The 25932-nt window shown below is 41.2% G+C and overlaps 1 protein-coding gene across 6 annotated transcripts in view; it reads right to left on the reverse strand.

The window, feature by feature from the left end:
- The window catches only part of CACNB2 (calcium voltage-gated channel auxiliary subunit beta 2), a 462222-nt gene that overhangs the window by 25391 nt on the left and 410899 nt on the right, over positions 1–25932 (reverse strand). For all 6 annotated transcript variants that reach the window (XM_075315584.1, XM_075315586.1, XM_075315587.1 and 3 more), the window contains 3 exons: positions 17897–17977; positions 15350–15408; positions 5924–6033 (listed from right to left, as the gene is read on the reverse strand). In XM_075315584.1, coding sequence (XP_075171699.1) covers positions 5924–6033; positions 15350–15408; positions 17897–17977 — 250 coding nt within the window. The remainder of the gene's footprint in view (positions 1–5923; positions 6034–15349; positions 15409–17896; positions 17978–25932) is intronic.

The following is a 25932-nucleotide window of genomic DNA, read 5'->3' on the forward strand; positions in this document are numbered from 1 at the left end:
CTCTATTGGGTGACAAGCTCCTATACAGCTGTACATAGTATTCCTTCCATATGTACTGACATGCTGACAGGTTCATTGTAACTGATAAAGCAAGAGCCAAAGATACAGACTAAGGTATTGGTACATAGACGCATGGTAGTGCCCACTCATCACTAGTTACGAGCACCTGAGCATCGTAGTGATCACTCATCACTAGTTACAAGTACTGAGCACCTGAGCATGGTAGTGCCCGCTCATCAGTAGTTACAAGTACTGAGAACCTGAGCATGGTAGTGCCCGCTCATCACTAGTTACAAGTACTGAGCACCCTAGCATGGTAGTGCCCGCTCATCACTAGTTACAAGTACAGAGCACCTGGGTATGGTAGTGCCCGCTCATCACTAGTTACGAGTACTGAGCACCCGAGCATGGTAGTGCCCGCTCATCACTAGTTACTAGTACTGAGCACCTGAGCATGGTAGTGCCCGCTCATCACTAGTTACGAGTACTGAGCACCCGAGCATGGTAGTGCCCGCTCATCACTAGTTACTAGTACTGAGCACCTGAGCATGGTAGTGCCCGCTCATCACTAGTTACTAGTACTGAGCACCCGAGCATGGTAGTGCCCGCTCATCAGTAGTTACAAGTACTGAGAACCTGAGCATGGTAGTGCCCGCTCATCACTAGTTACAAGTACTGAGCACCCGAGCATGGTAGTGCCCGCTCATCACTAGTTACTAGTACTGAGCACCTGAGCATGGTAGTGCCCGCTCATCACTAGTTACGAGTACTGAGCACCCGAGCATGGTAGTGCCCGCTCATCACTAGTTACAAGTACTGAGCACCTGAGTATGGTAGTGCCCGCTCATCACTAGTTACGAGTACTGAGCACCCGAGCATGGTAGTGCCCGCTCATCACTAGTTACTAGTACTGAGCACCTGAGCATGGTAGTGCCCGCTCATCACTAGTTACTAGTACTGAGCACCCGAGCATGGTAGTGCCCGCTCATCACTAGTTAAAAGTACTGAGCACCCGAGCATGGTAGTGCCCGCTCATCAGTAGTTACAAGTACTGAGCACCCGAGCATGGTAGTGCCCGCTCATCACTAGTTACGAGTACTGAGCACCCGAGCATGGTAGTGCCCGCTCATCACTAGTTACGAGTACTGAGCACCCGAGCATGGTAGTGCCCGCTCATGACTAGTTACTAGTACTGAGCACCCGAGCATGGTAGTGCCCGCTCATCACTAGTTACTAGTACTGAGCACCTGAGCATGGTAGTGCCCGCTCATCACTAGTTACTAGTACTGAGCACCCGAGCATGGTAGTGCCCGCTCATCACTAGTTACTAGTACTGAGCACCCGAGCATGGTAGTGCCCGCTCATCACTAGTTACTAGTACTGAGCACCCGAGCATGGTAGTGCCCGCTCATCACTAGTTACGAGTACTGAGCACCCGAGCATGGTAGTGCCCGCTCATGACTAGTTACTAGTACTGAGCACCCGAGCATGGTAGTGCCCGCTCATCACTAGTTACTAGTACTGAGCACCCGAGCATGGTAGTGCCCGCTCATCACTAGTTACTAGTACTGAGCACCCGAGCATGGTAGTGCCCGCTCATCACTAGTTACTAGTACTGAGCACCCGAGCATGGTAGTGCCCGCTCATCACTGGTTATGACACAAAATGGCCATCTTGAAAAATGAAAATCACCACCAGAAAATCATGAAACCACCACTCCTATATATCCCAAATGGCGCCTTCATCAGGCACTATATTCTCCATAATAGGGTAACTGTACCCAAGAATTTATTTACATTTTTTTGTGAGGGAGGAGAGAAACAGAACTATAATAGCAGACATGAATCAATTACAACACAGGAAGGTGAACAGCACTAAACTAACAATAGCCGGCATTAGACGCGGTTTTCATCCATTTATCCATTTGGGTTTTTGAGTTATCTGGTGTTTCTTCTATTAAATTTCCATGTGGATTTTAATTGTTATCGCTAATTTTGCTTGATTTATTTAATCTGTTCTTATACAAATGCATGCTGAGAGTTGTAGTCACACGGAATAATTCATGGTAGTTGCAATCAATGGTCTGGAGTCTGTAGTAAATCTGTTATACTGTAAGGGTTAATCCTAGTAAACACGTAATATACGCACAAGGTAACATTTAAAGAGAGCCTGTCATTGGCTTAAAAGTGACCAGTTTTTGCTCTTATTTCATTCTCGCTGCTCTCCTGACAATTCCAGTTGTTTTTTTGTATTAGTTTTGCCTTACGGTCCCAGAAATAAAGGCCTTTTTATTAGTGGGTTTTGGGTTTTTTACAAAGGGGGCGTGGCTCACAGGATCCTCGTGGGCGGGGTTTTAGATACTCTGCATAATTACCCTGTGAGCCACGCCCTCATAAAAAAAATGTAGCACCAACTCTAAAGGTCCGTTTCTCTGGAACTGTATGGAGGATTTGAGGAAAAAAAAAAAAGCAAAATATTCAGGGGACCAATGGGTAAAAAATAAAAGCAAATCCTGGCAACTTTTAACCTGATGATGGGTCCTCTTTAAAGGAAAAAATTTTAGAAATTGATGATGCGTCACACGTATAATGTAGAGCATTTCCTATAATCACCAGTCACGTGATATCATGCTCTACATTATAGGCATCCCTCCAGTATTTGGAGGGTTAACAATGTGTCTACATAGGTAGGTATCACTTCACACACGGAAAACAATACACTGCAAGCACAATACAGTGTATCAAGTACATACCAAAACCATCTGAGGAGGGAGGGCATTAATGGAGAGAATAATGACATAAACTAAAAGCATTATGAGGAAAGCATGCAGATTGGGGAAGATATCACTGGTGCATGTATGAAATGGGGTGCGGAGGTGAAAATAGGGCAACTACACAAATGACTGGAATCATCTCACATTACCAAAACTGGGAAAAAAAAAATATCCAAGGAACAGTAAACTGCTCCCGATGCTCATCATAACATCACCAGTAAAATTAGACATTTCTGAATACCTGCAGCTGCCACTAGGGGGAGCTCAATGCATACAGATTTACACTGGAAGCTGTATACATTTATAGGCAGTGTGCTCCCCCTAGTGGCAGATGCAGATAGTCAAAATTTTATCATTAAAAATTACTTTTCCAATTTATATTTTAAAGGATCTGTTTCACAACTACAACTTGAAAAGCATAAGTGTCTGACAGCAAGAGGCTGCAAGAATAAGCCATGAATTTTAAAGAAGTGGAAATCCCCATCAGTTTTATTTCTGTATGAATGAACTAACAGTGGATTAAGAGTAACTTGGTTTGAGAGCGTTTTGCAAGGCAAGCAAAGCTTTTTACAAATTTGTAACTTGGTTTAAGAGCAATGATTTGCAATAAGAGCAAATATTCACCGTGCACGCTTCCGGTTCTGTCCTTTCACTGCGCTCTGACCCGCTCTGGCATGCTCTGTGTAAACCTACAGGAGGTAACTTTCTGTACATATGTACTGTATACAGTATACCATTGTAGAGTACAGTATATACTATATAGCATGTCTATCAATTTGCATTTGTGTATGCAGTGCTGTACTTTCTTTCTGCTATACAGCACATTGCTTATACTGTAATCTAATCACCTGTGCAGTTTTCCCACCCCATATTTGGCTTACTTCTGCCCTGATTTTGGGGAGAATAGATTTGGGGGGTGTTGTTTTGTGTATTGTCCTAGAATTAAGGTTGTCATATTTATACTCATTTTTTCTCTATACTGTATCTCCTGCTCACCAACCATTCTATTGTAAGCTAATGTGCAGTTTAATTTGCTTTATATGTTTTTTATTGTACAGTATTTTGTATTAGTGTACTGTAATAATTTATATGAATACTGTACATTATATTGTATTACTGTAATAAATTTGTATATATACAGTAAATATTTTTGGGTCGTGGAATGAATTGTCTGTGTTTCAATTATTTCCTATGGAAAAATTCACTTTGATATAAGAGTAACTTGGTTTAAGAGCGCACTCCCGGAACCAATTATGCTCATAATCCGAGGTTCCACTGTACGGACTTTGGGTGATTCACCTGTATTGTTACTCTTTTGCTGCTCACTAGAATTAAGTTGCTGACCCTGATCTGACCTAACTCTCCATTTACCTGAATATGTTGCCCCTGACTTTGTCCTCCTGGTTATAACCTGGGATATTTATTTATTTAGGCCTCTTTCACACGTAAAAACCACACACGTTTTGCACAGACGTGTAAAAGGTGCGTATTGCCCTCCGTGTGCCGTGATTGTGGCACACGTGTGTTCTCCGTATGCTATCCATCATAACACATGGAGAACAGGAACTTTCTGCTCACCTGTCCCTGGCGTTGCTGTCCGTGATGCTGATCTACGGTCTCAGACGTTGCCAACTCCCCGCTGCTGCTGCCTCCGGTCCTCTGTGCCGTGCATATGCGATGAGCATAATGAGCGGGGAACATAAGCAAGTGACAGCAGCAGCAGAGACAGCAGGGCTGGAGAAGGTGAGTATAGAAATTAATTTTATTTCACAGACATGTGTGTTTTCTTCGGTGCGTGTCACACAGTGCACATCCGTGCGGTCCGTGTGACACCTGTGCTGCCCGAGAAAAACGAACATGCCTACGTGTGTGGCACATGGAAAAACAGTCCCTGGCAAAACACACATGTGTGCACAAACCCATTGATTTTAATGGGTCTACGTGTGCCCGTGTCTCTGGTATGTGTGAAAATGGACGTCACACGTACCAGAGACGCGGATGTGTGAAGGAGGCCTAATATAGAGCTATTAATTCCACAGATGTGATCATCCCATGATCTTGTTTCAGACTACCGAATTTATCCTCTTCCTACTTGATGTTGACCCAGCTAGTTGATACTCTTCTGCCAGCTTGCTCCATCGGCCAGCAGCAATTCTATGGACGCAACCCAGCGGACCCCGTTTTAAGTACTTATTAGTGTATAGGAGTTATAGGGTGGAGGCAAAGGCATCTCTGGGACTCTTGAAGGGAGTCTGTCACAGGTTTTTGCGATCTAATCTGAGAGCAGCATAATGTAGGGGCAGAGATCCTGATTCCAGTGCTGTGTCACTTATTGGGCTGCTTATTGTAGTTTTGATAAAATCAGTGTTTAATCAGCAGCAGATTATCATTACAGGACTACTTGGTGTGCTGCAGGTAGTCCAGCATATTCATGAGCTTTGTATAACTGCTAGATCTTCAGCCCATAAGTGACACATCACTGGAATCAGTCTCTGACTCAACGTTATGCTGGTCTCAGATAAGGTAACAAAAATCTGGTGAAAGCTTCCCTTTAAGCAGAGTGGCTTGTGCAATGTCTATCCATGGAAGCCATATTAAAGGGAATCTGGCATTAGCTTTTGCCACCTAATCTGAGAGCAGCATAATGTAGAGACAGAGAACAAGATTCCAGTGATGTGTCGCTTACTGGGCTGCTTGCTGTAGTTTTGACAAAATTACTTTTTTTAACAGCAGGAGATTATCACAAGAGGACTAGTAAACCTGCCGCAAAGTAGCCCATGTTCATGAGAACTGTATAACCCAACCCACAACCACTGATAAGCAGTGTGCAAAGAAAGCGGCCAATCAGGGATGTGGACGGGGTTTTACAGAGCTCAGCATTAAGCAAATAAAACAGTGATCTTATCAAAACTGCAGTAACTTGACCATTAAGTGACACATCACTGGAATCAGGGTCTCTGTCTCTACACTATGCTGCTCTCAAATTGGGTAGCAAAAACCGGTGACAAATTCCCTTTAAGAGCTGCCAGCTTTCCACGCAGAGTTAACCCTTACAATAGAAAAGGAAGAGACAAAGTGACCAATAATACAATCATTAACCTTTAATTTGAAATACAGTATAAATAAATGAAGAAACTGAACAGAACTTACCTAAACTCGATCGTGTATTGGACCTTTCTATAATTGCATGTTTACTTGGATTATTTAATACTGAGCGTTTGGCAAGCGAGATGTCAGCAGTGACCCGAGTAATGGATATTCTGGAGAAAAATAAAGCAAAATTTACAAATAAGTGAGTACAGTGTGATTAGTATGGGTTATAGCAAAAAAACACACACAAAATATATTTTATTTATTATTATTTATTTTTTATTATATAAATATTATTTATATAATTATTATTTATTTTATATATATATATTATATAATTATTATTTATTATTACATAATTATAATAATTACTAATATATAATTATTATAATATATAATTATTATATAATATATTATAATATAATATATAATTATTATAATTATTATAATATATAATATTATATATTATGATTATTTATTATTATATTATTTATTATTTATTGATTATTTTATTTATCTTATTCAACCTGCATGTAACCACCACTAGAGGGTGCCTAAGAGTCTACTGCACAATGTTTTGTTACTGAGTTTAATGTATGCAGAAAGCTCCTAAACTCCCCCTAGTGGTGGCAGCAGGTAAACAGAAATGTGTATTTTAATAATATGCAAAATGGAGAATGTCGGAGATGCAGGCACTATAAAGATATGTTATAAAGTTAAGCAGCACACAGTTTTTGATTAGTCGATATTAACTTTCAGAGTGTTGTCCTATAAACAAGATTTATCACCTATCATCAGATTAGATGATAAATGTGTAAGACCCCCACTGATCTCATGGGAGGCCAAATTCCTTGCCGATGATGAGGTAATAGTAAGCATGTGTGACCACCACTCCTAGAGACTGTAAAAAGTAATGATCGCACATGCTCACTACCCCTCTATCAACACTTCGGGACCCCTGTCCTCATAATCTAAGCAGATGGCGCCCCAGTGAATATATACAGTATATATACAGTATATATACTTACACAGTGTATATATATATATATATATATATATATATATATATATATATATCTATATTTATAAGAGCCATTGTGATTACTCGTGGTTACTCGCTAATCCCGCCCCCACACCTTACCATACGCGGCTCCGCCCCACTTCAATTACCACACGCGGTTCTGCTCCCCACGTCCATTACCACACGTGGCTCCGCCACCCTTGCCCATTACTACACGCGGCTACATCCTTTCCAGGAGGGGAGCTATATAGCCTTGGGGGAAGGGGAGCTGTATACCCTTGAGTGGAAGAGAGCTGTATACCCTTGGGGGGAAAAGAGCTGTATACCCTTGGGGGGAAAGGACAGCTGTATACCCTTGGGGGGAGGCCAGCTGTATACCTTCGGGGGAACTATATACCAGGGAGGTGAGCTGTATACTTTTGGGTGGGAGAGCTGTATACCCTTGGGGGGAGGAGAGCTGTATACCCTTGAGGGGGACAGCTCTATATCTTTGGGGGAGCTATATACCAGGGAGTCATGCAATGGTACCTAGCTAGGGTGGGACCATGGATGGCCGCCTAGAGGTGGAGCCACTCCAGTCCACTAGTTGACCAGGTGGGAGGGGCAGACTGTGGACAGAATATTCAGTTGAGTAGTGACTGTAGAGGAGTAAAGGTGGAAGCAAAGTGACATCCTGACTCGGGTTAACGGTGACCTGGTACCCAGGAGAGGTGATTGCCGGTGGAGTATGGTGGAGTACTCCCGGAACTACGCACCGACGGGGTACAGGACCCTAGGACAAGAAAGAGCTCCAAGCCGACCTGTTAACACCTGCACAGCAATGGGGACCATCAAGGACTTTGCTGACCCTAAAGAATCCAAAGACTCATTAGCAAAGGGAGAACCGGGGACAGGACCAGAGACTTCAACCTCACAGGGTTCTCGCTACCGTCAGGCGGACAGAGGTGGACAAACCACAGACTGGAAACCCCCAGTGTTCTATACCACGGGGACCCACTTACCAGAGGTAACAGGTACAGGGGAAGAAGGTACCAGAGAACCAAACTGGCACTGGGACGAAGAGAACCTAGAGGTGAAACCAGACGGTCTCGGGCAGTTACCACCTCAAGAAAGCGAGTAAACGAGTTGCACTGAATATCTGTGTGGACTCCCTTCTTCCGACGTCCACCGCACCATACACCTGCTGGGGCAATACCCTACTTGTGGAGGGATCACCACACTAGCTGCTCATACTATCAGCCCCAGTAGAGACATTCTGCAGTAGAGGCTCCCTACACTTAGCCGCAACACCGCAAGTGGCGTCACGAATAAACTTTATTCACCAATCCCCTGTAAATATCCCCATTACAAAAAAGGGCCCAGGGCACGGAACCAGGTGAAGGCCACTATCGTTACATCTCCTAGACGTACACTGCCCGGAACCGAGTACCCCATATCCCTGGGTGCTACATATACGCACACACCATATACAGTGTGTCCACCCATATACTGTACACAGCCATTAACTAACGGCAACTATAGGCATAGAAGTGGTGTCTAGGTATAGTAAAGTAGCCATGCGCTATGCAATGAAACCACCTATAGCGCCACCTGGTGGAAAACAACGGAGTTAGCATTTTTATCTCGAAAACGGAACGAGATAGAGAAAAAAGTGAATTAAAAAATTGTAGGGCATCATCAATTCAATACGAATCGACACCTTGCATACAGAAATGCTATGATATGAAACCCATGACCCCCTCAAAACATTGAATGCTGGTCACGCATATGGCGCTCATTTAACTTTGATGCTCAAAGTGGCCCCCGTCAGCTGCAATGCACATCTGGACTCTGCACAGCATACTGTATCTTGCTGCACGTTGTGCAATATGGTAGGTGACACGTTTGCACAAGCATCTGTGATACGTCGTCGTAGGTCCTGCAATGTTGGTGGAGGGGTCGCATACACCTGCTGTTTGATGTGACCTCACAGAAAGAAGTCCAATGGGGTCAGGTCAGGTGAGCGTGGAGGCCACTCCATGCAGCCACCATACCCAATGACTTGTAGGAAGGTCTCCATGAGGTATCGCTTCACGTCCGCAGCCTTGTGAGTTTTACACATTCTTATCATAGCATTTCTGTATGCAAGATGTCGATTCGTATTGAGTGATGATGCCCTACAATTATTTGATTCACTTTTTTTCTCTATCTGGTTCCGTTTTCGAGATAAAAATGCTAACTCCGTTGGTTTCCACCAGGTGGCGCAATAGGTGGTTTCATTGCGTAGCGAAGAGAAAAAAAGGTTTTCAGCTTACCTGGCACCCAAAGCCGTAAGATCCAGGGGATGCTCGTGGTCCGCTGGTGAGTCCAAACCAGCTAGCAGGCAACGGTGAAAAAGAAGAGGTTGGACCCAGCACCGATTCCAAAAATATATTAAAAATAAGTTTTCTTTATTAATACATGATTAAAAGTTTATCTGAAGACCTTGATGAAAAATATAGAACATAGAACTTAACGCGTTTCGGACTTCATAAATTTAAAAGCAAAAAAAACTAGTTAAGTTCTATATTTTTCTTCATGGTGTTCAGATAAACTTTTAATCATGTATTAATAAAGAAAACTTATTTTTAATCTATTTTTGGAATCGGTGCTGGGTCCAGCCTCTTCTTTTTCACCGTTTCATTGCGTAGCGCATGGCTACTTTACTATACCTAGACACCACTTCTATGTCTATAACTGCCGCCGTTCTCAAGCTAATGGCGGGGGACAGGATATGGGTGGACACACTGTATATCACCCATCCTGGTTAGGTGATATATGCCTCAATATGCCCCGAACACAACCAAGATCTATTTTTGAAGATAGATTGGAAGTTATATATATTAGGAAGTTATATAAATCACAACTCCTCAATATATTGTTATTAGTAGCATTATTCTTCTGATCAGCAGGAACAATCCAAATATAGCGTTGGGTGCTTTAATTTCCCCCACGGTTTTCCTTAGCAAATGAGACACAAGCTAAAGATGGTCGTAAACTGCTGACAACTGTGAAATACTCAGACGGCCGCGTTCTATTTTCAGATCTTCCCCGCTGATAATGGAAGCGATTCCGATAATAACATTTTATTAAAGCGAATCTGCACTCACATCTCGGAGCTGCTCTTGTTTTATCGCTATGTGCTGCTTGTTTCTCCCTATCCCAACTAACTGCACTCCCGATCATATGTCCTCTAGGAACGAGTTCGATTTTAATGGCTATTTTAGACGCTCTGGCGTTAATGTGTAATCGCACGGTCATCCATGCTTTACAGATACACTGCTGCCATGTGTTTAGAATCAGGTACGTCATTCTGTCCTGAGTTGTACATTTAAACAATGTTTTATTTAACTGTACATTTTTGTAATATACTTTATGTTCATTCCCTCTCTCCCAAATACAGTACCTTTACAGTACCCTGTCTATGCTCCTTTAGAAGTTCTTTTTAACTGATGCTCAGCCAAGATCTGTGCACTGCATTAATATAGTTTGTGTACTGGACCTTTCCTATGCGAGTAAGGGGATAGGAAGCAGAGAGACTCAGATAGGAAAAATCCCATACACAGATTGTTTGAATATAGGGTATGGATCCTACCAAGTAGCAGTTAAAAGCAGCTTCTAAAGGGGGCTTTACACTCTACCATATAGTTAATGTTTTATCGTCGGAGTCACGTTGTTAGTGACGCACATCCGGCGTCATTAACGATATCACAGCGTGTGACACGTACCAGCGCCCTTAAGCGACCTCAAAAATGGTGAAAATCGTTCACCATGGAGAGGTCGTCCCAAAACCAAAAATCGGTAATGGTTGATTATCGATGTGTTTCGTCGCTCCTGCGGCAGCACACATCACTGTGTGTGACACCGCAGGAGTGAGGAACGTCTCCCTACCTGCCGCCGGCCACAATGCGGAAGGAAGAATATGGGCGGGATGTTACGTCCTGCTCATCTCCGCCCCTCCGCTTTGATTGGCCGGCCGCTTAGTGACGTCGCGGTGACGTCGCTCTGATGCCGAACGTCCCTCCCCCTTGAAGGACGGATTGTTCGGCAGTCACAGCGACGACGCCGACCAGGTAAGTTCATGTGACGCTGCCGAAGCGATAATGTTCACTGCGGCAGCGATCACACGAAATCGCATGCACGACGGGGGCGGGTGCTTTTGCGTACGATATCACTAGCAATTTCTAGCAATATCGTTGCATGTAAAGCCCGCTTAAATGGAGCATAAACTCGACATTAACACTGTGTTTCAGAGTATTGTTTGCTAAAATAAGCTAATGAAGTATAATACAAAAACTAATAACTTTATAATGACTGGAGGATAATTAAATGAAAAGAAAACTTCAATTACTCTTTAACCCTTCCGATGCCACAGTCATTAGAAACTAAACCGTTAAACAGAACCAGGGACTCCTTTCTGTGAGTATGGGGATGGGAAGCAGAGAAACTCAGATAGGGAAAATCCCATACACAGATTGTTTGAATATAGTGTATGGATCTTGCCAAGCAGCAGTTGAAAGCAGCTTCTAAAGGAGCATAAATTGGACATTAATACAGTATTACACAGTAGTGTTTGCTAAAAAAGTTAGTAAAAGTATAAAACAAAAATTGAATAACTTTGTAATGACTGTAGGATAACTAAATGAAAAAACTTCAATTACTCTTTAACACTTCCGATGCCCGAGTCAATAGAAACTAAACAGTAGACATAACCAGGGACCCCCCCCTCTGTGTGAGTATGGGGATGGGAAGCAGAGAGACTCAGATAGGGAAAATCCCATACACAGATTGTTTGACTATAGTGTATGGGTTTTACCAAGCAGCAGTTGAAAGCAGCTTCTAAAGGAGCATAAACTGGACATTAGCACTGTATTAGAGAGTAGTGTTTGCTAAAATAAGGTAATAGTATAATACAAAAAATAATAAGTTTGTAATCACCGGAGGATAATTAAATGAAAAAACCTCGGTCATTCTTTAACCCTTTGTATGCCACAATCAATAGGAACTAAGCAGTTAGACAGAACCAGGGACCACCCTCTGTAACCCTACTGATCAGACCCATTGTCTCCATGATGATATTGCAATGGTCTTCATGTGTTTATCTGTAAAACAAAAAGCCCTCCTGCAGCAAATAGTTCTTATTTTACTGACTCTGCTCCCATTTCCCACCTTTCAGGGTCCCCCCGACGGTCTCATTATTCCTGCTTTGCCTAAATGGATGCAGCCAGTAAGACTGGCTGTACCAGTCACATGTCCATCGAGGCGGGGCAAGATCTGCAAAGCCGGTCTCTGTACGTCCTGCTTCATATATGGTAGTTGGGTATGTGACCACTGCAGACAATCATTAGCAGTAGAGGCGATCTCTTGGTCACCACTGCAGCAATCGATTCGAGTGTATAATTTCTTTTAGCATTTTACATCATTTTGAGTGATTTTTTTTTTTTTTTAATTTAGTTGTCTGGAAAAAACCTTTTAGAGATGAAGATACACGTTATGGATCCAGGCTTTCCTTTCTGGCAGCCCAACAAGTATTTCCTACTTGATACTGTCCAGATCAGCGCAGCAGAGGCTGCAATTCCAAATCCTACAGGAATGTAATTAACCAGTGGAAAAAATTCCACCAATTATAACAGTTACTGCTCCAACCTATATTTTTCGGTGTGGACATATGAGCCCAGACCTCATAATGGACATATCAGACTGGTATGTAAAGCAATACATAACATAGACCTATTATACGCTGTTGGAGGGTATGACGTATGAGGCCTGGTTATATAGAATTCCTTTTGCATATTTTCCACTGAGTATATATAGCATTAAAGGGATGGCATCAACAGAGTAACATATGTTTTTTTTTCCAGTAACAGCGCCAGTGTTGTCTATAGTCTTTGTCTGGTACTGCAATTCATCTGTTTACGTTAGACGCAGTACCAGACATTACCACAGATAAGAGTGGCGCTGTCTGTAAGAAAAACAAGGAGAAACCTTACAAAATAGTACTAGTTTCAGCAAAATGTAAAATGCCCAAAATTTAATAGCACACTCTTATACACTTTTGTGTATGATTTCCACATTCAATGCCATAGCTGTTTGAAATATTGTCTTCTTGTGTGAAGTTTCCAAATTGCATTATTTAAAACATGTGTTAATTAAAAAAAAAATGAATAAAAAAATTATTTTGTATCTATATTTATATATTTATATACAGGTATATCTATATTTTTATATATATATATATATATATATATATATATATATATATATATATATATATATATATATATATATATTTATATTATATATATATATATTTATATTATATATAATACAGATTTTATATATATAATATATATATATATATATATATATATATATATATATAAAAAAAATATATATATATATTAAATATATATATATATATATATATATATATCTATATCTATATATATATATATATATATATATATATATATATACATATACATATATATATATATATATATATATATATATATATATATATATATATATATATATATATATATATATATATATATATATATATATATACAGTGCCTACAAGTAGTATTCAACCCCCTGCAGATTTAGCAGGTTTACACATTCGGAATTAACTTGGCATTGTGACATTTGGACTGTAGATCAGCCTGGAAGTGTGAAATGCACTGCAGCAAAAAAGAATGTTATTTCTTTTTTTATTTTTTTTTTAAATTGTGAAAAGTTTATTCAGAGGGTCATTTATTATTCAACCCCTCAAACCACAAGAATTCTGTTTGGTTCCCCTAAAGTATTAAGAAGTATTTCAGGCACAAAGAACAATGAGCTTCACATGTTTGGATTAATTATCTCTTTTTCCAGCCTTTTCTGACTAATTAAGACCCTCCCCAAACTTGTGAACAGCACTCATACTTGGTCAACATGGGAAAGACAAAGGAGCATTCCAAGGCCATCAGAGACAAGATCGTGGAGGGTCACAAGGCTGGTAAGGGGTACAAAACCCTTTCAAAGGAGTTGGGCCTACCTGTCTCCACTGTTAGGAGCATCATCCGAAAGTGGAAGGCTTATGGAACTACTGTTAGCCTTCCACGGCCTGGACAGCCTTTGAAAGTTTCCACCCGTGCCGAGGCCAGGCTTGTCCGAAGAGTCAAGGCTAACCCAAGGACAACAAGGAAGGAGCTCCGGGAAGATCTCATGGCAGTGGGGACATTGGTTTCAGTCAATACCATAAGTAACGTACTCCACCGCAATGGTCTCCGTTCCAGACGAGCCCGTAAGGTACCTTTACTTTCAAAGCGTCATGTCAAGGCTCGTCTACAGTTTGCTCATGATCACTTGGAGGACTCTGAGACAGACTGGTTCAAGGTTCTCTGGTCTGATGAGACCAAGATCGAGATCTTTGGTGCCAACCACACACGTGACGTTTGGAGACTGGATGGCACTGCATACGACCCCAAGAATACCATCCCTACAGTCAAGCATGGTGGTGGCAGCATCATGCTGTGGGGCTGTTTCTCAGCCAAGGGGCCTGGCCATCTGGTCCGCATCCATGGGAAGATGGATAGCACGGCCTACCTGGAGATTTTGGCCAAGAACCTCCGCTCCTCCATCAAGGATCTTAAGATGGGTCGTCATTTCATCTTCCAACAAGACAACGACCCAAAGCACACAACCAAGAAAACCAAGGCTTGGTTCAAGAGGGAAAAAATCAAGGTGTTGCAGTGGCCTAGTCAGTCTCCTGACCTTAACCCAATTGAAAACTTGTGGAAGGAGCTCAAGATTAAAGTCCACATGAGACACCCAAAGAACCTAGATAACTTGGAGAAGATCTGCATGAAGGAGTGGGCCAAGATAACTCCAGAGACCTGTGCCAGCCTGATCAGGTCTTATAAAAGACGATTATTAGCTGTAATTGCAAACAAGGGTTATTCCACAAAATATTAAACCTAGGGGTTGAATAATAATTGACCCACACTTTTATGTTGAAAATTTATTAAAATTTAACTGAGCAACATAACTTGTTGGTTTGTAAGATTTATGCATCTGTTAATAAATCCTGCTCTTGTTTGAAGTTTGCAGGCTCTAACTTATTTGCATCTTATCAAACCTGCTAAATCTGCAGGGGGTTGAATATTACTTGTAGGCACTGTATATATACACACATATATTATATATATACATATATATATACATACACACACAAACACACACACATATATCTATATATGATATATATCTATATATATACTGTGTATATATATATTTAAGTATATATATATATATATATATATATATAATGTGTGTGTGTATATATAAAAAAATAATAATAATCAATAAATAAATACAATAAAAAACAAGCAAAATCTAAGAGGTAAAATATAGGATAATATGTAAATATAAAGAGTGCTGGTTTGTTTCGCCCCTTCACTTACCTTCCTTCAAATCTGTGTTTTAGAAAGTCAAATAATGCTTTCTGCATCATATCTGTCACCTAGGAGTTAAAAAAATAATATATATTTTATATTATATATATATATTACAGCATGGGGCCCAAGAATTAACAAAGTGAATGGGATCCACTACTGGAATTAATTTTTGAGTCTAGGTTATTCATTGTTGGTATTTACTAATGTAATGGTATTTTCACTGCTGGTATGTATTTATTATGACTGAAAGTGTTGGCTCCCTTGAAATTGTTCCAGAAAATCAAGTATTACTGCCAGAAAATAATTTCAATTGCACGTATTGTTATACACATGTTTATTTACTTTGTGTGTTTTGGAACAACACAAAAAAAACACAGAGAAAAAAGATAAACTGGACATAATTTAATGCAAAATCTCAAAAATGAGCTGGACAAAATTGTTGGCACCTTTTCAAAATTGTGGGTAAACCACTTTGTTTCAAGAATGTGATACTCATTCAAACTCACCTACGGCAAGTAACAGGTGTGGGCAATATGAAAATCACACCTGAAACCAGATAAAAAGGGGAGAAGTTGACTCAATCTTTGCATTGTGTGTCTGTGTGTGCCACACAAAGTATGGAGAACAGAAAGAGGAGAAGAGAACTGTCTGAGGACTTCAGAACCATAATTGTTGAAAAATATCAACAATTTTAAAGTACAAATCCATCTCCAGAGATCTTGATGTTCCTTTGTTTACAGTGTGCAACATAATTAAGAAGATTACAATCCATGGCACTGTAGCTAATCTGCCTTGATATGGACGGCAGAGAAAAATTGTTGAAAGTTTGTAATGCAGGATAGTCTGGATGGTGGATAAGCCGCCCCAATCAAGTTCCAAAAAAATGTAAGCTGTCCTGCAATCTCAGGGTACATCAGTGTCAGCACGAAACATTCGTCCACATTTGAATGAAATGAAACGCTGTGGAGGAGACCCAGGAGGACCCCACTGCTGACACAGAGACATAAAAAAGCTAGACTGCAGTTTGCCAAAATGTACGTGAGTAACCAAAATCCTTCTGGGAAAGCGTCTTGTGGACAGATGGGACTAAGAAAGAGCTTTTTGGTAAAGTACATCATTCTACTGTTAATCAAAAATGGCCTACATAAAAGAACACAGGTCCTACAGTCAGATATGATGGAGGCTCAAATATGTTTTGTGGTTGTTTTGTTGCCTCTGGCACTGGGGGACTTGACTGTGTGCAAGGCATCATGAAATCTGAAGATTACCAAAGGATTTTGGCTCGCAATATAGTGCCCAGTATCAGAAATTTGGCTTTGAGTCCTAGGTCATAGGTCTTCAAGGAGGACAATAACCCCAAACATACTTCAAGAAGCCTCCAGAAATGGATGGAAACAAAGCGCTGGAGAGTTCTGAAGTGGCAACAATGAGTGTGGATCTAAATCCTTGACACCTGTGGGGAGATCTTAAAATTGTGCTGTTGGGAGAAGAGAAGACGCCTTCAAATATGAGAAACCTGGAGCAGTTTGCAAAAGAAGAGTCCAAAATTCCAGGTGAGACGAGGAAGAAGCTTGTGGACGGTTATAGGAGGCGATTGATTGCAGTAATTAACTCCAAACAGAGCACAAGCAAACAATAAAGTGAGGGCACAAACAATTTTTTCTGGCCCTTTTTTGGGGTAGTGTGTGAAATTCTCTCCAATTTGCCTTTTTCATTTTTTTTTTTATTATTCCAATATACACAAACGAAATAAACATGTGCATAACAAAACGCGTAATTGGAATAATTTTCTGGGAACAGGTTTTTTTGGAACAATTTCAAGGGTGCCAACACTTTTGGTCATGCCTGTGAGTATATGGCCCATGGGAATGTTCAATTTAGGCAATGAAAATACAATTTTAGATTTCATTTACTGATAAAGGTGACGGGTCCCAAAGTGCCCTGGAAACTAAGGCTGCTTTCACACATCAGTTTTTTGGCATCAGGGACAATGTGGAGAAAAAAACTGATGCGACGGATCCGGCGAAAAAACGGATCAGTTGCATTAGTTTTTTCCATCAGTTCCTTCAGTTTAACAGATCTGGTGTGATTCTGAGCATGCTCAGTTCAAAAACACGGATCCGGCAGCCGAATCCGGCTTTTTTGGCGCATTACGCCGTATACGTATATATAAAACATGCTGTACGGCGCCGGATCCATTTTTTTTTGCCGGACACAAAAACGTTCACTTCAACGTTTCATCCGGCCGCCGGACAAGTAAATTTTGCCGGATCCGGCAAAAAACGGATGAAACGCAAGGCCTTCCGGCGCTAATGAAAGTCTATGGGTGAAAAAAACGAATCCGGCGGCAACAGATTATTCCTGATGGCAAAAAAATGATGTATGAAAGCAGCCTTTGTGTGAAAGCCAGAAATTTCTGGTGGCAGCCATGACTTCTCCGGGCAGAGTAATGATACTACTCAAGGCAGGTAGGATACTGAGCAAATTTATTTTATTTTTTTTTAAAAAGTGACTCATATGATGTCATTTTGTACTTTATTCTTCGTTTCTTACCTCGTATCCTTTTAAAGAAGGCCCCACTAGGACTACGGGTCTCATAGAAGGCACTACATCATAAGGAGGAATGTGCTCTGTCTGTACAAAAACGGAAAAACATGGGCAACAAGAACAGAAGTTTAACACATGAAGAGAATAAGAATTGCATTAGTATGACATTCAATCTGTTAAAATGTTTCCAGTATGAGAATATATCTTGATATATATATATATATACACACACAGTGCCTTGCGAAAGTATTCAGCCCCCTTGAATTTTTCAACCTTTTCCCACATTTCAGGCTTCAAACATAAAGATAAAAATTGTAATGTTCTGGTGAAGAATCAACAACAAGTGGACACAATTGTGAATGTAAACGAAATTTATTGCTTATTTTACATTTTTATAAAAAAATGAAAATTGGGGTGTGCTATATTATTCATCCCCTTTACTTTCAGTGCAGCAAACTCACTCCAGAAGTTCATTGAGGATCTCTGAATGATCCAATGTTGTCCTAAATGACTGATGATGATAAATATAAGCCCCCTGTGTGTAATCAAGTCTCCGTATAAATGCACCTGCTCTGTGATAGTCTCAGTGTTCTGTTTAAAGCACAGAGAGCATCATGAAGACCAAGGAACACAACAGGCAGGTCCATGATACTGTTGTGGAGAAGTTTAAAGCCGGATTTGGTTATAAAAAAGATTTCCAAAACTTTAAATATCCCAAGAAGCACTGTGCAAGTGATCATATTGAAATGGAAGGAGTATCATACCACTGAAAGTCTACCAAGACCCGGCCGTCCATCCAAACTATCATCTCAAACAAGGAGAAGACTGATCAGAGATGCAGCCAAGAGGCCCATGATCACTCTGGATGAACTGCAGAGATCTACAGCTGAGGTGGGAGAGTCTGTCCATAGGACAACAATCAGTCGTACACTGCACAAATCTGGCCTTTATGGAAGAGTGGCAAGAAGAAAGCCATTTCTCAAAGAGATCCATAAAAGTGTGTTTAAAGTTTGCCACAAGCCACCTGGGAGACACCAAACATGTGGAAGAAGGTGCTCTGGTCAGATGAAACCAAACTCAAACTTTTTGAGCACAATGCCAAACGATATGTTTGGTGTAAAAGCAACACAGCTCATCACCGTGAACACACCATCCCCACTGTCAAACATGGTGGTGGCAGCATAATGGTTTGGGCCTGCTTTTCTTCAGCAGGGACAGGGAAGATGGTTAAAATTGATGGTAAAATGGATGGAGCCAAATACTGGACCATTCTTGAAGAAAACCTGTTGGAGTCTGCAAAAGACCTGAGACTGGGACGGAGATTTGTCTTCCAACAAGACAATGATCCCAAACATAAAGCAAAATCTACAATGGAATGGTTCACAAATAAACGTATCCAGGTGTTAGAATGGCCAAGTCACAGTCCAGACCTGAATCCAATCGAGAATCTGTGGAAAGAGCTGAAAACTGCTGTTCACAAACGCCTCCATCCAACCTCACTCAGCTCCAGCTGTTTACAAAGGAAGAATGGGCGAGAATTTCAGTCTCTCGATGTGCAAAACTGATAGACACATACCCCAAGCGACTGTAGCTGTAATCGCAGCAAAAGGGGGCGCTACAAAGTATTAACTTAAAGGGGACGAATAATATTGCACGCTCCAATTTTCAGTTTATTATTTTTTATAAAAGTTTAAAATAAGCAATAAATTTCGTTCAACTTCACAATTGTGTCCACTTGTTGTTGATTCTTCACCAGAACATTAACATTTTTATCTTTATGTTTGAAGCCTGAAATGTGGGAAAAGGTTGACAAATTCAAAGGGGCCAAATATTTTCGCAAGGCACTGTAAATATATATAAATTGTTATGTTTTTTTTTTACCAGACTCCTCTATTGTATATTATAGTAGAATGTTTTATTTTATATTGATTTATCTTCAGTACATTTTTATGCTTTCTTCCATCATCTGATAATCCTAAATCTTTGATAATTCGGTAACTGGGCACAGGTTGGAAACCCAATTTGCTTTTCTCATTCCTGGCGGCAAGATTGTATGATCTTGTGGAGGAACTTTCTGCACTTCTCCCATTCATCTCATGGAAATTTCAGAAAGTCATTGCACATGCTGCCCGAAGAAATCTGGAAGATTGTCCAGACTAAAATCCCTTTAGAACCCATGTCTCCCCTTTCACATTGTAGCATTTTTTTTTTCCTTCTTAGGTTAGGTCATGGGTTGATCTCGATAGACTTTAGGGGGCTTTACACGCTGCGACATCGCTAATGCGGAGTCGTTGGGGTCACGGAATTTGTGACGCACATCCAGCCGCATTAGCGATGTTGCTGCGTGTGACACCGATGAGCGATTTTGCATCGTTGCAAAAACATGCAAAATCGCTCATCAGTGACATGGGGGTCCGTTCTTGATTATCGTTACCGCAGCAGTAACAATGTAGTTCGTCTCTCCTGCGGCAGCACACATCGCTGCGTGTGACGCTGCAGGAACGAGGAACCTCTCCTTACCTGCCTCCCGGCCGCTATGAGGAAGGAAGGAGGTGGGCGGGATGTTCCGGCCACTCATCTCCGCCCCTCCACTTCTATTGGGCGGCCGCTCAGTGACGTCGCTGTGACGCCGCACGGACCACCCCCTTAGAAAGGAGGCGTTTCGCCGGTTACAGCGACGTCGCCGGGCAGGTAAGTATGTGTGACGGGTCTGCGCGATGTTGTGCGGCACGGGCAGCGATTTATCCGTGTCGCACAACAGATGGGGGCGGGTACCCACGCTAGCGATATCGGGACCAATATCGCAGCGTGTAAAGTAGCCTTTAAGTCTACCTTTAACCTTAAACACTATGAAACTATGAAAATTCTGGACAATCCCTCTAAGAACTCCCTGTAAAGTCATGAATTTAAGGGTTTCTCCCAATGGGATAGGATAACATATGGATTATTTTGGGGTCTGACCACTGGTAACTTCGCCAATCCTGAGAATGGGGCTTTAAGGAGCCACGTCTGAATGAGGTGGTGAATCGATTAAGCACATTTCTGCTCAATTCACTACCTTTAGGACTGGTGGACGTGGCCAAGATACTACATTATTGGGTACTTCTAGCAGTCCCGTAAAGAATGAATGGAGCAAATTTGTGCACAGTGGATCGTGGCTACTTTCAGATGAGGTTCTTCAAAGCCATGATTCTCTGAGGGTCCCAAAGGATGGATGTCCAACAATCAATGACTATTCCTTAATCCTATTGATGGAGGATAGGCTAGTAACTTGATAAAACCCTTTTAATTAACCCCATCGCAACCCAGCCAATTTGAGGGTTGTGTCGCCATTTTCCAAGACCTGTAACATATTTATTTTTCAGTCAATGGAGTCGGGAGATGGCTTATTTTTTGAGGTGCAAGAAGTTTTTATTGATACCATGTTGGAATAGATATGAAACTTTGATCGCATGTCACAGCATTTTTTGTGGTATTGCAGGGACCAAAAAAAACCCGTAATTTTGTCATTTTTTAATTTTTGTTACATATTGTATTAATTATTTTTAGATTTTGAAGATCAGTTTTTCCGAACACGGTGATGCCAAATATTGATATTTTTTTATTTTCTTATCTTCATTTTTAATGCTGCAAAAAGGGGGCGATTTGACCTTTTATTTTTTTGAAGGGGGGGGTTTTTTAAATATTTTTTTACAACATTTTCCTTTACTTTTTACTGTTCTTAATAGTCCCCTTAGGGATCTCGAAGCTGTGATCGTCAGATCACTTGTGCTACATACAGCAATACCACAGCATTGCTTTATATAGCAGAAATCACAGTCTCCTTTGAAGCCGCAGGTAGCTTTCACCTATTGGCGACCCACGATCATGTCACGGGTGCGCTGATGGGTGTTTAAAATGGTGCGATCCCATGCTGGTGTGCGTTAATTCCTGCTGTCAGAGTTTGACAGCGGGATTTAGCAGGTTAACAATCATGGGTGGAGCACTGCTCCACTCCACCCACAATAATTAGCAGCAGGTCCTGGCTGTAACACACAGCCATTAACTGTCGAGTATGGGGCGGGCTCATCGCGTGAGCCCGCTCAATATACCCGCTTACCCCTTGCGCCTTATACAGGGTGGTCCAAAAGTAGGTGGACAGAAAATAATAACAATTTGCTCTAACGGTTTCAGCATTTTGAGATTTCTAATGCTTTTTTTAAACTCCATTTTCTTTGATCTGTATGTAAACTATTTGCCATTATGGGTTATCTGAATTATCTGAAAAGAAAACAGATTTGGGGGAGATTTATCTGTGAAACTGACTCAGATGGCCTTAGCAACCAATCAGATTCCACCTTTCATTTTCCAAAGAGTCTGTGAAGAATGAAAAGTGGAATCTGATTGGTTGCTAAGGGCAACTGAGTCAGTTTCACTTTACACGGTCCACCTACTTTTGGACCACCCTGTTTTTATGGCCTTGAAGCGGTTAAAGAATTAATATTTAATTTAATTATCAACTGTTGATCAAGATGTTAAAGAAAGGATTGAATTAACAGGAATGTGTAATCAGAAAATGACCTATTGTGTAAAAAAAATGTTGGCTAATTTTTTTCCCCATTTCACAATCTTTATTAAAAATGGAAATGTAGAAGTCTTGCAAATTTTCACATTGGCTGCTAGGGGTTTTTTTTAGAGTAACTTCCTGTTTCAGGAAATCCACACGTACATTAGCTGCAATAGACTGACTCTGACCCTGTTCCTTGTATTGAAGTATCTAATGAGCGCGTGCAAAAGTCATTGTGAAGAAAGATGGATGAGGTGAGCTGTGACATCTCCTATTGTGATTGCTGGATCTAGTGTTATCAGATGTGTATAGATGTACTATCTGTCATTGTAATCTGCCTCTGATGATAAGGAAGTTATTGAGAAGAGAGGGGGAAGAGTTGAGCTGTGACATCACCTATTGCTGTGATCTCTGGAACCTGTGTTATCAGCTGTGTCTAGACATGTTACCTGTTATTATAATCTGCCTCTGATGATAAGGAAGTAATTGTGAAGAGAGGCTGAGGAGGTGAGCTGTGACATCCCGTATTGTGATTGCTGAATACAGTGTTATCAGCTGTGTATAGACATGTTACCTGTCATTATAACCTGCCTCTGATAATGAAGTCATTGTGAAGAGAGGGGGTTGAGGTGAGCTGTGACATTCGGTATTGTGATTGCTGGATCCAGTGTTAGGTTGCGCTCATATCAGCGGTATTTTGCCGCAGGGCCGGATCCAGTACAAATGCGTTTCAGCTTCATTCATTTCCTATGGAATCACGGTCACATGCGGTGCATGTGACCGCATCTTGCCGCGACTCCATTGGAGGTGAATTGAGCTAAAACGCATTTGTACTAGATCCGACCCTGCGGCAAAATACCGCTGATGTGAGCGGCGCCTTATCAGCTGTGTATAGACGTGTTACTGGTCATTTTAATCTGCCTCTGATAAGGAAGTCTTTGAGAAATGAGAGGGAGTAGGTGAGCTGTGACATCCCCTATTGTGACTGCTCGATTGTGTGTTATCAGCTAAGTATAGACATGTTACCTGTCATTATACTCCTCTCTCTGATGATAAGGAAACTGCTGAAAACTCTTTCTGAAAGGACAGGAAGTATGAATCTAAAATAGCCCTAGTGTACAGTGTGAAAATTGAAAGACTGCTAATTTTCTTTTTTAATAAAGATTGTGATATAAATGAAAAATATTACAAAAAATGTAAAAAATATGCATATACAGTACAGACTAAAAGTTTGGACACACCTTCACATCTCTAGAACAACTGTTAAGAGGAGCCTTTGTGCAGCAGGCCTTCATGTTAAAATAGCTGCTAGGAAACCACTGCTAAGGACAGGCAACAAGCAGAAGAGACTTGTTTGGGCTAAAGAACACAAGGTATGGACATTAGACCAGCGGAAATCTGTGCTTGGGTCTGATGAGTCCAAATTTGAGATCTTTGTATCCAACCACCGTGTCTTTGTAGAAAAGGTGAACGGATGGACTCTACATGCCTGGTTCCCACCGTGAAGCATGGAGGAGGAGGTGTGATGGTGTGGGGGTGCTTTCCTGGTGACACTGTTGGGATTTATTCAAAATTGAAGGCATACAGAACCAGCATGGCTACCACAGCATCTTGCAGCGGTGTGCTATTCCATCCGGTTTGCGTTTAGTTGGACCATCATTTATTTTTCAACAGGACAATGATCCCAAACACACCTCCAGGCTGTGTAAGGGCTATTTGACTAAGAAGGAGAGTGATGGGGGCTACGCCAGATGACCTGGCCGCCACAGTCACCAGACCTGAACCCAATCGAGATGGTTTGGGGTGAGCTGGACCGCAGAGTGAAGGCAAAAGGGCCAACAAGTGCTAAGCATCTCTGGGAACTCCTTCAAGACTGTTCGAAAACCATTTCCGGTGACTACCTCTTGAAGCTCATCAAGAGAATGCCAAGAGTGTGCAAAGCAGTAATGAAAGCAAAAGGCGGCTACTTTGAAGAACCTAGAATATAAGACATATTTTCAGTTGTTTCACACTTTTTTGTTAAGTATTTCATTCCACATGTGTTAATTCATAGTTTTGATGCCTTCAATGTGAATCTACAATTTTCAGAGTCATGAAAATAAAGAAAACTCTTTGAATGAAGAGGTGTGTCCAAACTTTTGGTCTGTACTGTATGCAACACAAAAAAAACTAATTTAAACAGTAGGTCATTTTCTGATTATACACTTCTATTAAAGGGATTATCTCAGTACAGACATTTATGGCGAGAGGGATGTATGCCGCTTCCAAACACTATGAGAATAAAGGGATCGGGCATGTTAAAATGCAACATGCCCGATATTGCTTTGCTACAACATCTACAGTTTGGCAATGTTTTGTATTATTTTAGCAATAACCTGGAGAATTTTGAACCCAATACTAGATAAGTAATATTTACACAGTCACTTAACTTTATATGTACGTTATTTATACACCTATAGGGCATAAATCATTTGTAACAACAGACGGCATGTTTATACTGTAATAAAGCATCCACAAGATAGAATTACAATCAATGGTTAACACATAAAACGCAGTGTTAGAATCATTGAGAATGTTAGAAACTTTGCACAGGTCATTTTTTTTCACATTTTTTCATTGACATTTTTCACAATTTTAGTACGGTTATATTATAAAACAAACAACGTGAGACAGACACAGAAAACATCAGCAGAAAATGTATATACTGTAAAGCACATAAAGCAACAAAAGCCAGTTGTAAAGACATAAGGCCGTGTGGATCTACAGCACTCGCCCTACACAGCTATGGAATATTAGAGATCTGACCTAACTTTATATATCTGTTTTAAAAGGTTTCCTTTTTTAGGTGTAGATGGAATTTATGATCCCTCTATCCTGCTGTATATGGGGATGAATTTGGTGGGGTATTTAGGCTAAGAATTAAAGGGCTATTCTCAAGGTGCCTCTTGAGCAGCTCAGAGCTATGGAGTCTTCAGTCTCCTCACTTCCCGGTTTCTGGAAGGGCGGGATCTCCTTTGTGATTGACAATTCTGGTAAGTAGAAGAGCTATAAAAAAAAAAAAAAGCCTGGGCAAACTCCCGCTGTCTCGGTTATTAAAGAGGGAGGAAGGACAGGCAGCAGACAGGGGCGGGAATAACTAGCAAAACCCGACCCACCTATTAGATATTCCGTAGCTGCTATCAATCAAGTAAAGGCTGCTTTACATGCAGTGACATCATTAGCGATGTCGCTCGTGAAAGCACCCGCCCCCGTCGTTTGTGCATCACGGGCAAATCGCTAGGCCCCGTCATACAGACTTACCTTCCTGGCGATGTCGCTGTGGGTGGCGAACAACCTCTTCATTAAGGGGGAGGTTCGTGCGCCGTCACAGTGACGTCACACAGCAGCCCGCCAATAGAAGCGAAGGAGCGGAGCCCAGCCGCATTAATGACACGCCCACCTCGTTACTGACAGGACGCAGGTACGGTGATGTTCGTCGTTCCCGGGGTGTCACACG

This window comes from Anomaloglossus baeobatrachus, chromosome 6, assembly GCF_048569485.1.
Source record: "Anomaloglossus baeobatrachus isolate aAnoBae1 chromosome 6, aAnoBae1.hap1, whole genome shotgun sequence".
NCBI classification, from domain to species: Eukaryota; Metazoa; Chordata; class Amphibia; order Anura; family Aromobatidae; genus Anomaloglossus; species Anomaloglossus baeobatrachus.